General features: G+C 50.1%; 5 protein-coding genes across 5 annotated transcripts; 2 read left to right on the forward strand and 3 right to left on the reverse strand.

Moving 5' to 3' along the window:
* Positions 1 to 186: 186 nt before the first annotated feature.
* On the forward strand, positions 187 to 2,205 carry GT037_004213 (membrane transporter; the record flags this gene model as incomplete). Its single annotated transcript, XM_038929260.1, has 7 exons — positions 187 to 381; positions 443 to 469; positions 519 to 753; positions 818 to 897; positions 962 to 1,037; positions 1,118 to 1,998; positions 2,101 to 2,205. 7 exons carry the CDS (start codon positions 187 to 189, stop codon positions 2,203 to 2,205), a joined length of 1,599 nt encoding a protein of 532 aa, XP_038787532.1.
* Positions 2,206 to 5,235: 3,030 nt separating this feature from the next.
* On the reverse strand, positions 5,236 to 7,274 carry GT037_004214 (uncharacterized protein; the record flags this gene model as incomplete). Its single annotated transcript, XM_038929261.1, has 3 exons — positions 5,236 to 6,162; positions 6,260 to 7,006; positions 7,056 to 7,274. 3 exons carry the CDS (start codon positions 7,272 to 7,274, stop codon positions 5,236 to 5,238), a joined length of 1,893 nt encoding a protein of 630 aa, XP_038787533.1.
* Positions 7,275 to 7,636: 362 nt separating this feature from the next.
* GT037_004215 (phosducin family protein) lies at positions 7,637 to 8,514 on the forward strand (the record flags this gene model as incomplete). Its single annotated transcript, XM_038929262.1, has 3 exons — positions 7,637 to 7,698; positions 7,759 to 8,300; positions 8,366 to 8,514. 3 exons carry the CDS (start codon positions 7,637 to 7,639, stop codon positions 8,512 to 8,514), a joined length of 753 nt encoding a protein of 250 aa, XP_038787534.1.
* Positions 8,515 to 9,222: 708 nt separating this feature from the next.
* Positions 9,223 to 9,480, reverse strand: GT037_004216 (uncharacterized protein; the record flags this gene model as incomplete). The annotated part of the gene is made up of 1 exon (XM_038929263.1): positions 9,223 to 9,480. The coding sequence occupies one exon, from the start codon at positions 9,478 to 9,480 to the stop codon at positions 9,223 to 9,225; it is 258 nt and encodes an 85-aa protein (XP_038787535.1).
* Positions 9,481 to 9,777: 297 nt separating this feature from the next.
* On the reverse strand, positions 9,778 to 10,822 carry GT037_004217 (bzip transcription factor protein; the record flags this gene model as incomplete). Its single annotated transcript, XM_038929264.1, has 3 exons — positions 9,778 to 10,315; positions 10,388 to 10,635; positions 10,715 to 10,822. The coding sequence occupies 3 exons, from the start codon at positions 10,820 to 10,822 to the stop codon at positions 9,778 to 9,780; spliced, it is 894 nt and encodes a 297-aa protein (XP_038787536.1).
* Positions 10,823 to 12,749: the final 1,927 nt, after the last annotated feature.

Below are 12,749 nucleotides of genomic sequence, written 5' to 3' on the forward strand. Positions count from 1 at the left end.
ACCTGTCTGTTTGGGTACGACGCATCATTCCAATTTGCTTGTTTCCTTGGCTACTTTTGCCGTGGCTTACTGGGTGTCGCGTGCGAACTTTTTTTCCTTTTTTTACGTCTGGGTAAAAGTGTTTTGAACACAAGGTACTCTTGGTGGTTGTGTCGCGTTCGTGTCGCCCTTTAGCCCGTTGCGAAGATGGAGGATACGGCTAAGATTGGAGATGATAAGAAGGTGGTGCAGGAGCAGGAACGGGAGCAGGATCACGATGTTGAACAGCAAGATGCATACGGTGAGACGAGGAGTTTGGGTAAAGACGATATCTTGCAGCTCGAGCATACGGATCCGGCGCTGAATGCAAAGATGCATTTGGTCAACAATGCTATCGACGAGGTGAGCTTTGATTTTAGGAAGAGAGTCTAGTTGTGTGTACTGATTGGTTGGGTGTTTGCAGATTGGGTTTACGACGTATCAATGGAAGGTACTATTTGCCTTTCCACAATGACTTGGACGACTCTAATCTCATTCAGCTCTTCGTCTTGAATGGTTTCGGCTACGCTGTCGATTCACTCATCCTACTTATACAATCCGTCATCGCTGCCCAGGCCACCCTCGAGTTCAATCCTTCCTACCAAAACGGGTTGACTATCGCCGCCTACGTTGGTATGCTCACGGGCGCTTTATTCTGGGGCCTATCTGCCGATATTATCGGGCGGAAGACGGCCTTTAATGTTAGTCTGCTGATCTGCTCCATCTTTGCGATTGGTACGTTTCAATTGTACTACATGCTTGTGAGATATGAACTAATTTCGTACGTGCAACTTTGCAGTGGCTGGTGCAAGTCCGAATTGGGAGGTCTTGGGCCTGTTTGTATGCTTGAGTTCTTTTGGCGCTGGGGGTAACTTGGTGGTAAGTTGTGCCTATACGAAATGCATGTGAGACATACACTGACTTCGTAATTGCAAATCTGCAGCTGGACACGGCGGTCTTTCTAGAGTATTTGCCTAGTTATAGGCAGTGGATGCTCACACTCATGGCGGCTTGGTGGGGTATGTAACTCCTCACTCTCGGTCGACCAGAGTGCAGCAACAAGGTCCTCAGACATACTGCATGCTAACAGCCCACACAGGTGTCGGCCAACTCGTCGCCGGTTTCTTCGCTTGGGCCTTCCTCCCAAACTTCAGCTGCGCAGATCCATCTATTGACCCAACGGCCGGACCCTGTACAAAGTCCAACAACCAAGGCTGGCGCTACGTCTGGTACGCTTCCGGCTCCTTAGTCTTCGTCATGTCCATCCTCCGCATAACCGTCATCCGACTGAAAGAGACGCCCAAGTTCCTCGTCAGCGAAGGAAAAGACGCAGAATGCGTCGAAACTCTCCAATTCATCGCAACAAAGTACAACCGCCCTTGCAGTCTCACACTCACCCAGATGCAAAACTGCGGCACGGTAGATCGCGTCGCAACACGAGGAAACAAGAGTAAATGGGGTTTTGGAGAAATCGCCATGCACCTACGCGGTCTTTACTCGACGCGAAGAATCGGTCTCTCGACGTCTCTAATCTGGCTCTCCTGGACACTGATTGGTCTCGCTTACCCTCTCTACAACGTCTTTCTCCCCGCTTACCTTCGCTCCCGCGGCGCCGCTTTTGGTGAGCCCTCGCCCTCTATTACCTGGCGCAACTACACGCTCGTCAATTTCAGCGGTATCTGGGGTCCAGTGCTAGCTGGTTACATGTGCCATACGCGTCTTGGTCGGAAGTATACAATGGTCATTGGCGCTTTGGTCACTATGGCCTTCTTCTTTGCGTATACGCAGGTTCGCACTGCGGTGCAGAATGTGGCGTTTACTTGTATCATCAACTTTTGTCTGAACATTTATTACGGAACGCTATATGCGTATACGCCGGAAGTGCTACCGAGCGCACACAGGGGTACTGGCAATGGGATTGCGATTGGGTGGAATCGTGTCATGGGGATCTTGAGTGCGGTTATTGCAACGGTTGCTGATGTAAGTCTTCTCTCTTTTTTTCCCTTGTCAACCTTTCTCTTTCTTCTATTAAACGCTCGGTACGAGGGTCTTGCGGGGTTTGTCGCTAATGTGTGAGGTCAGACTGGGACTGCCGTTCCGATATACATTTGTGCAGCGTTGTATATCTTTATGGCATTGATCGCGGCAATTTTCCCATTCGAACCCTATGGCAGGAGAAGTTCATAAAGAGTACGAATAGGTACTTGTCAACTACCATCTGGGTTGCAATATCTCAAGCCGAAGCAATAGGAAGGATCAGGCGATATTATTTTGCTGCCTGCAAGCTTCCATTAATTGTTTCTGACGATATAAATGCAGCAAAGTCACCGGAGAACCTACATGAAAGCCAGTTCGTAAATACCTCAAAAACGTTTACAGTCATTTAGTGCTACCCAAGCCCAAAACATGTTGATAAAGTACTCTGTCCTACCATGCATCTTCCAACATTAGGTATGTTTCTTTTCTTCATCTCTCAAACCGTTGTGATGCATATGCTCGGCTGCCAAACCAGCTCCATCCGCTGCGACATGGGCTACAGCTTTAACTGCCATCTGATCTGCCATAGTGACGACTCCGTGTTCTATCCCTTCTGCCATTAACACGTCAGCACCCCAGCCTCCGACACCCAGCGTTGCGATCCCCACAGCGCCACTGAACATTGCAGATCCCATCACATCCCGTTTGCGAGTCCTGTGCTGCTCTTGGTAGCGAGAAAGATGTCGATCGATGATGTCGCGTTTCTTCCGGGCATTGTGTATGCCTGCACCTCCGATCAAGACTCCGATCCCGCTCATGCCGAATGTGAAAGGTACTGCAAGGCTGGAGATGGTAGTTGAGGTGGCCGATCCGGTGATGAGACGTGTATAGTGGTTCCATTCACGTTGCAGCTCTTCCAACGACATCTGAGAGCATTCTGCATCATACTCATCGAAGTTGAATGGCATCGCCGTGATTTGAGATGGGTAAGTTCTGAAACGAAGGATGAGATGAAGTTTCCGGAATGCGCTCGTTGTGGGATGCTGGATCTATTCGAAAGTGACCGATGAATCATCCTGCTTTATACAATTTGATTCCCGCTATACTCAGTATCTAACATCAATCTACTCACATGGCGCGTGGGCTGTGGCCTCAAGCCTCTGTGTAGCGAGACTCGCACCATATGCTCAGCTGGGGCTGAGGTCAGCTTCTTTCATTTGTTCTGTTCTCGCAATGAATCTGAGCCACAACCAGAAGCTTCCATGTGTGGCCCATCATATCAAAGCTCTCAGCATAGCCTCTGGGTCGAAGTAGTCAACTTCACAGGCGAACGGTATAGTGGCGTCACGGTACGTTAGGCAGAACTGAGATATGGATGTCAGCTGAATCGAAAATAGCAAGTCGCTGGCCTCTTCTCCCATGGTCTTATGGCCGGCGACTGGAAATATCTGACCATGAATTGGTTTCTGTGATCTTGAGATTCTTATGAGGGCTACCAAGCCTTAATTTTGACAGTACTATGGTACATCGAAGTGTTTGAGCAAAGGATGTTCGTGATCGATGGGAGACGCTGGGGCTGGAAGAGCACATGTCCGAAACAAAAGCAAAAACAACTAAGCGAGATGATACATAAATGCATTACCAATGAGTTGAACATTCCATCTTTGGGAGGATTACTATTTTGGGCTCCAGGACTTGCTATTGATGCGGTACATGATCTAGTATAGTCTCGCTCTGCTCTCAACGAGCGATCGAGTGGTTTAGCAGAAGCCACCCACCTGCCAGCGCTTTCTTGCATTCAACTTGGGCTTAGAACCTTACTTGGATATGGTGTTTCTAGCTTCAGCACCGCATGTCGTACATTTCCGTCTTTGCAAGCCAGAAGTACTGTACTGGTCGTTCGTCTTGCACCGACATTTCTTTTCGTACTGCTCTTGCATCTCGTCCTCTAGTTCACCTTTGCACCCTATTTCAGTTTGGCGAAAAAAGCCTACGCTATACCCTGGAGGTATGCATCGTTTCTCTTGTTTACACCGGTAACCACAGGAGATGTTGTACATCTTCATATTGCAGTATACCGTCGCACAACGAGCTACAGACTCACCTAAAGTTCAGGACGCGCGATCAGAACAACCGGATCAATGCATGGTGCAATGCACGGAATATGAGGTGTACAAACTAAGCTTACAACCAGCTTTCTCAAGACTGAGTCTGGAACGAGGGAACGCATCTTGAGGGGCACTTTCCGGAGTCACTCGGCCTCCTCAAAAAATGTCACGTTGGGCGTAGTCAATGGGTGAAGGGTGAATATAGGTTTGATGGTATATGAAGCACGAGTGTACGAACTCACCCACTATGTCATTACGCTAGCTAGTTTTGCCAGTATCCCTATTCATAGGCGCTGATAGATGCGCCATGATATCTGCAATAGAAGGGCAGCCCAGTGTCTCCTCATTACTCATGTGAATTCCGTTCTCTGAGTATTCGAAAGCGAATGCGGCAGCGGCTACACTGTTATCCCAGATTTCATAGAAGGGGGTCTTGTCGGTGAATCCAGGATGTAACCTGAAGTCGGATCCCAATACTGATTCCCAAGCAGATAGCACTAGCTTCTCCAAAGCTTTGGAATATTCTGTTGCTCATATTGATGACAGTATTCTCCGCGATCAGGAACAAGGAGAAGGTACGTGCAAGGCATCGTCTCCCTACATCGCGCCCACTCACAGAGTGAAGGGGACAGTGTACATCGAAAAACTGCACGTAGCCGTACGATGGGTCTGGCTCACCCTACCAGTGCTCTTCACGCTTTTGACTGGGTTTCTGCTCGTATTTACCATATTGGGCAGCCATAGGCAGCAAGCGGGAATCTGGAAAGATAGTTCGCTTGCCCTACTGCTTTGTAGCAAGTGGCATGCGGGATCATGGTAGAACATTGCGACAGCTAGTACTACAGACGAGATTGAACGGAATGTGAAAGGACTTGGGGCAGTTTTAGTACATCGCGAGGATAAGGAAGAAGGGGTGAAGGGTATCGTCAAACTTCAGCTGCTTTGGATGTATATGTCGCATTTTGCTCGGGTGGTAAAGTTCCCGTTTCGAGAAATTATTCAGGCATGAATAAGCTGATGACCGTATGCATCGGCAAGATCGGTATGCTTAATAGAGTACATGTATGTGAACACGAAGTACATGGTCAATGAATTTTGAGGTAAACAATTCATACTGGCCTCTATCCGTCTTTCAATCATCCCACAACCCCCATCGGCGCCATTCCGTCCGGCGCCATTCCATCCGGCGCCATTCCTTTCTTTCACGCACATATGTCTTCCAACGTAATACAGCCCGTACGACGGATGCCACGCGTTGGAATCGTGATATCAAGGTATATCTCTTGAAGTCAAGTAAATCGACTCTACAGAGTGGGACGATTTCCGGATCTATTGTCCTCGTCAAGGCGTGCACAAGATGTTTAATCTGATCGCGGTTCAAAGAGTCCTCACCGAAGGCAAGGCCTAATTTGAGATAGCCGGAGCTCAAGTTCTGGTCGCAGACCATTTGCATTTGTGGTGGCTGTACTGGTGCAAGGCAGATGTTCTGCTTGTTGGGAAGCAGTGACCAGAGCATGAGAGGTGTTTCAGATCTTTGCGTATCTTTCAAGATCCACTTGTGCAGATCCCGAGTTGAGAAAGATTCAGTCCTGTGCTTCCTCAATGCGTCGGTGAGAGATCGGGTGAATGTCTTCCCTCCAATACCGCCCAAGTCTTCGCCGACTGTCATCAGTTCGAATCGCCTCCTTTGCTTCAATCTCTCCTCACTCTCTATATATGCTACGTCTTCTTCTACATCTCTTCTTTGATCTGCGCCTACCACACTAGTGTAAGGCGTGTCCAATATCGCAAGGATATCGCCTTGGATATGGCGCAGTTGTGGTGAAAGGAGATTTGACTGGGCTCGCCGCAAGACCATGTGTTTTATATCTGGAATGTACCAACCGTTACCGGCATAGTAAATGATGAGTAGGTTTCTTGAGCCATCGTGCAGGCGGACAAAAGAATCGACATGGAGATCAAACTGGTCCCGTGCTTCAAACTCATTTTGAGCGCTAAGTTCGACAATATTCGTGCGGAAGTGGAAGTGTTCGTGAAAGACAGATTCGAGCTCTTCAACCTAATAGGTGTTAGTATTCTCTATGACTATCATTGTGGACAAACAAAAATCTGGCTGTTCTAGTACTGTTACCCGTTTTCAAATGAAATCAACGCACCTCTTCATAGGTCTGAAGCTCGTCAAACTCGTTAACCCATCTGATCAGCAGGACTGAGACTCTCTCGTGGTTTAATTCTGGGGATTTGCCGTCGCTGATCGCCTCTCTCCACCATTTCTGATGACGCGTACTCATGACTGCAAGGGGATCACGAGTTATGGTGAGATGTGTTCTTGTGGTCTGGAAAGGCTCGATATGATTTGGACGGGTCATTTCAAAAAGTGGAGTATGCAAGTCGTTTACCTCTTTGTTATCCGAGGTGCTTCGAATTTCCTTCCGTAGACGGATGAATGCTTTTGCCCGGCCCTCCCCATATATGAGTGGCATATGCAGGTCGAACAGACCGAGAAGCGAGTAGGCCGCGTCCTCTTCCCGTTTGGTCTCTCTCCCTGCTGCCCAGGATAGACGTTCTTCAACGCTGAAATTGTTCATAGATAGATGGCTTTCTAGCAGAGCGTGAGCGGGTATGTTGGTTGTTTTTTGAATGTCTGCCAGAAGCGTGTACTTGTTGCCAAGATAATACCCGTGCTGAGTGAAAAAGGTGACTGAGGTAGGGGCGAGTAGTTCTTGTAAAGTCCAGCCTCTTGTGAACCACTTGCTCTTGACGAAGGTTGATCTCCATGTAGACTGCGAAACATCCGCAAGAAAGACGTAACATTTAGCTGCCTTCTTATACCATGAGAACATTGAGTTGATCGCTTCCGAGAGCTCTGCACTACTTGACTTATCAATGCAGCACGTATCTACCTTCTCAAAGTCAGCTGGGTAGGACTGGGGCGAGCTAGTCAAAGGTTACCCAAAAATATGCTAACCCATCATGAGCAGCTTGCGTAGCGCAAAATCGGAGCTTTTTGTATCCGGATTTGTCTTTGCCTCTGCGTTTCATCAGATCTTTAAAGGACACCTCCTCGCTATCAGGACCCCATGTATGCGATAGCACAGCATATGGTGGGATTTCTCCGAAGAACTCTGTAAGGCTGAACTCGCCGTCAGCTTTGACATGCAGGAGGCGCATAGCGATTGATCAACATGGGAAGGTCAACTATAAAGACATTGCGGAAGCCGCGAAGACGTTATTGCGCGCTGTTCGGAGGAGGTAGCGGTGAGTTGGAGAAGTGGCCATAATCGAATAAGCAGTGGCGTTTTCCAAGCCATACAGTCGAGATGCAGCCTTCAGAGAGACATGGGCTGGCGTCGCGTGGAGCTGAGGTGGGGGCGGGGCAGATTGGCAGGGTCCATGACGGAGCTTCGCGTTCCTCGAAATATCTGACACTCCAGGCACCACACTTCTTCCACAAAAACATCCTCCCGCCCAAGCTCTGCGCATCAATTTCATACTCAGATTATACAAACGAGTTCTGCATTCAAACCGCCATCATGCAGATGCCAGACATGCCCGTCAACGTCCCCATCGACGACCCCAACGCCGACACAGAATGGTGAGCCAGGCGACCACCAACCCCAAGCAAGAAACGATAGCCTTAACAAGCGCGCAACAGGAACGATATTCTCCGGAGTAAAGGCATTATCCCCGAAAAGCCGCCATCGCCCACGCCCATGATCCAAGAAGCACTCGAGCAAGCCCGCCAACTCGCCCACGAAAACCGACTAGAAGGCAAAGATCTCGACGAACTAGCCGAGCTAGAGGACGAAGAAGACGACGACTTTCTCGATTCGTACCGTCAGAGGCGCATGGCTGAACTGTCGTCTATAAATACTGCCTCGGTCTACAATCAAGTCTACCACATCCAGAAACCCGACTACTCGTCCGACGTGACCGAGGAGAGCAAAAAGGCATACGTGCTTGTCCTACTTACGAGTTCTACTGGTACAAACACAGAGTCAAGAGTCATGATTGAGCATTGGAGGGACCTTGCGAAGAGATTTGGAGACGTCAAGTTTTGCCAGATGAGGGCGGATCTGTGCATTGAGGGGTATCCGGATAAGAACACACCGACGGTACTGATCTACAAAGATGGAGATATCAAGAGGCAGATTGTTACGCTGATGCAATTGAGCGGGCCGAGGACAAGTGCACAAGGTATGTCATGCTCACAGGTATAGATGGCAGTTTTGCGTTACAAAGATGCTGATTTGCTATGATAGATCTCGAAAGAATCCTCGTGGATGTTGGCGCGGTCAAGCTAGGAGACACCCGCCTCCAGAAGAAGAAAGACGAAGACGACGATGTCAATACGAGCAAGATAAGACAGGGAACCACCGCTGGCGACGATGACGATAGCGATTGGGATTGAAACAGCCGCGATTAGCTATCGTTCCTCGGCTGTATCATATGCCTCGTTGACACATCGTGTCACAGCAGGTGCATCTTCAAACTGAAGAGGAAACATGTTGCGAGGTGTGCATCACAGAGGGGGCAAGCCTAACGTCGTCCCAGCGATGGGTATGCTTCTGCCCCAACCATAGTCGTAGCGATACCTTGGAAGCACAGCCAATGACACCGCACACGGAGCGCAATATAGCAGGTTTGAAGATTGCCTCCTAGGTAAAATCTTTTCTTGAGACGTTGTGGAGGATACGCCGATGGTGTACATGCGAGATGTAGTTGTAAATCTGGGTCGTAGCACGTATGCATATGCACTCGTGGTACCATGACGACGTGGAAAAGCTCCCAGACGACCTGTTCTCGGCGTTTCAGCCATGCAAAATGTTTATGCTAATCTCCTTGTACACATTCTCAGCGTGAAGTTACCACTCTCACACACACACACGTCCATGTGCTATAGACGGCATCATCGACCGCTAGCTCATGACTTAAAAGAGCTGTTGGACAGGGATGAAGTGTGCATATGCTCTGTTGGATGACATGTTGAACTTTAAAGACTTCTAAGTTGCTTCAAAAAGGACTTTGCGCCTTTGGGAACGCTTCCCATCCGAAGCTTCATGCATAGATGTGGGGAATGTAGGCTGTTTTGACACGTATTACCGTATCTGGATATTGGTCAAGGATGACGGGTGATTAGCGAGCGTGGGGTTCTGATAGGCTCTGGTATACCTTGGCATGTTTGTTTAGTACTTGGAGATGTTGGGTGGGGTAGAGTGGTGGGCGGTGTTGGTGAAGTGTGTCTTTGTTCATGTATTGGTCTCGCGGCGATGAAGTCGCTACGTTGTTTCAAGTATAAACGTGTAGTTTGGTTCATAGAGACTCTGTTGTACTTGATGTGAATACTAGCGATGGAGAAGTGACGGACCAGGAACATGTTAGTTTCCTGAATTCGGTTTTCCTACATCAAGCGCCATAGAATGACTAGACACTGTATCGAATAACCTTTTTTTTTCGCAAGTGCAGACCGGACGCCTTGCCTTGTATCGTTGCCTCCTGATGGTTCGAGCGTCCCACTTCATAAGACTGCTCATCAGGCTACAGTAATGCCGAACGCCCAAAGCGCCCAAATCCCGCAAAGCAAACTTGCCAGCCCAAATGGTAAGGAAAAGACAGAGGAAAAAATGGGGTATTGACGAGAAGAAAGAACGTGGCGGCAACAGCAGGTCAGCCATCATATAAGTTCATCACCGCCGCATCGACGCGACTCTTCGATTGCTTGCCAGATGGTGCTCTCTGCAAACACAGGTCCATGGCCATCGCACGTCGTCTTCCCTTTGAGCCGCTCACATACATCAGCCACATCGACGAGACCCTGCTTGACGAGCGTATGCGATTGTATAAAGTCCCAGGCCTGCGCAGCCGGAATCTCTCTCCCCTTGGCTTTGGTCCTTGAATGCTCCCTACCAGCAGAATTCACAACGGAGCTGTTGGTCAGCGACTCGACGCTGTAGTCCATCTCCTGTTCATCGTCTTCCTCCGTGGGCAGATGAGCGCCGGGCGAGGGATAGCTCGCAGACACGGGGCGCGAGGACGCGGAAGAATGGCCACTGGTGGCGCGCAGGATCTCATTCTCAGTGCGGGCGCGATGCAGCGCGGCTTTCAAGCGCTCGTTGTCTGATTGAAGGGAGCGAGTGCTGGACTCGAGGCTCTCGAGCTTCGTCTCGAGCTCCTTGACATGGCGTTCTTTGCGCTCGCGGAATGCGCGCTGGCTGTGACACGCAAGTCAGCATTCTTGCCCGCAAGACGACAGTACGGATGGGACGGAAGAAAAAAAAACACACGCTGCCCTATTTTGTGCCTTGCGCCTGCTCTGGGCAGGCGTCAGATTGTCCTTTTCTTCGCTGCTGCTTCGCGTTTGGTTTGGCTGGCCATCTTCGAGCTCGGCGCCAAGTCCAGAGTCTACGCTGCCGACAGGCATGGGGGTGTGTGCTGCTATGTTCTCTGGAGAGCCCTGCTGGGGAGTCGGCAGGCCGTTGTTAAGGCTAAAGGCATCGTAGCATGTGGAATACAGTCCGGGGTCGAGAGGTTCCTGGTGCCGCGTCAGGTCACATTACTAAGGCGGTTTGCGGGGTCTTCCGCCACGCCCGCCGCCCGTCGTCCCTACTCACAATGCTCTGCGTCGTGTCTGTGTCGAGTCGGCCGTGGGCGAACGAGTGTGGCATGCCCAGGAATTGGTTGTAGGGCTGCTGGGGCCCGCCAAAGTACGAGTAGTCCATGGTGGTTTCGACGTTGCTGGCTAACCCGGCTGTAGCGCGACAGAGGAGCTCCACGCTACTATGGGTTGCTAAGTACTGACTGAGCCCTTGCAAAGCACCGAATAGCCCCCGTAGCGGATTCGACGCAGATCGAGAGTCGCAGCGTCGAGGCAACACCAAGGCTCAAGTATCTCCACGACACGCACAGCTGGACATCTGGGCCTTATAACCCAGCAAAACGGTAGGGGTAGAGCCTAGAGGTGCTCACTTCCGCTGCCATGACGCCCAACGTAATTGGTCAAACTAAACAGCCATGCAGATGGTGGCGCGAAGGCCATCTAGACGACCCCAGTACATGGTTTGCGGCCCATGGACTGCTTAGTCGGCGCTTCTTCAACCGCCCTGCGGTGCTGCAACCATGAGCACGCCTTCGACGCCTGCATGTGCCTGTTGTGTTACGCTGGCGACTCATCATGGCCCTGGCCCATCTCTTCACGTTGGACTCTTCAGCCTGTCAACAGCGCCTGCTTACAGTGTCGCCCAAAGCCGCGGATGACCATCTCCAGTCGCAACTGTAACAGACAATGGCCACATTGTTGCTGATGGCGGCCCTTATCGATCCGAACGCACGAGTTTCGCTAAATAGCCCAAACGGGTATTCTCCAGCAGAAGCAATGCTGACTGCAGCTTCGCAAGCATGATACTGTGTACTGTTAGGGTAGGGAACGGTGGCATCCTGGCATGAAATGCACCCAGACTCGCTACAGCCATGTCTCGCACGTGTACCCACTGGACGACGGTGCTGACTGAGTTCCATCGACACAAGCTGCATGCATTCTCATGTTCAGAGCATGCTGGGTGCATTGTGAGTACCGCTTGCGTCTGGTAGTCTGCATCTTTTCTGGAGAGCAATTTTCTCAAATCGACACATTTGGCAGGGTTACTTTACCACCGTAAGCCAGCTGTAGTACCCTGGCCCTACGCATCAGCAACCCCGGACACAGATCGCTGCTTGATCTCCACAAGCCAAAGCTGAAGCTGAATGGTGGAGATGAAAGCGTGAGAAATTTCCATGAGCACTCACGACATACCATCCCTCAGCGTTGTAAGCACTAGCCTCACATCATTTAGTGTACAAAATCGTCGCCCGTGGCGTACGTTCATCCTCAGCAAATCGGGTCTCACATCATCCTGCAGCCACAGTGTACGCGAAGCTTGCAATTACTGTGTCCTTCTACTGCTCCGACTACAGGACGGCATTCCCACTAGGATCAATTGATGGAGCCTCAATGCGTTTGCTCACGGTGTGGTTGTGTAGTCTCATTGACAAGCTTCGCGCCGTCATGCGCTCTGCATCGCAGATCAAGCTGCTGAACAAGTTGAGACTGTTAGCAGGGACGCGGCAAGACTTTATAGTAAAGGACTGTAGCGACACTCAAGAGATGCGTTCTCATAATGCTCGAGCTCCCTTGTGACACGTCTCTAGTCTGCTTCAGGCTTCTGATAACTTCTCACCATCCTAGTTGCTTTTGCTTCTAGTGAGAATGCACATACCTATTTTTCCTCTCCACTGACTGTGCAGAAGACTGTGGACACAACGACAATCACTACATTGGAGGTACCGTACGAAGCTGTAATCGACTAGACTGCGACAAGCTTCAGAATCTGCACAAGACCCATGATCGCCACATCATGCAGGTATCGCTAGAGCTTACTCGAAGTGGCCAAGATGATCTTCGTCTCTCCAGATCCGCCCGGGGCTCACGAGCATTCCCCAGTGTCGAATAGCGAGAAAAGTAGATTTTGTCTAAAGGCTGTCACTAATCACCTTTCATGCTCTTTTACTTCAACTCACGCAGGTAAGATGATTTGGATGCTTGTAACGCACTTGGCTAGCAGTAGTGCTATTTGTAGCAAGATAATTCTCGTTTCAATACGAGTACAAGGT

This window comes from Alternaria burnsii, assembly GCF_013036055.1.
Source record: "Alternaria burnsii strain CBS107.38 chromosome Unknown 698, whole genome shotgun sequence".
Lineage (NCBI taxonomy): Eukaryota > Fungi > Ascomycota > Dothideomycetes > Pleosporales > Pleosporaceae > Alternaria > Alternaria burnsii.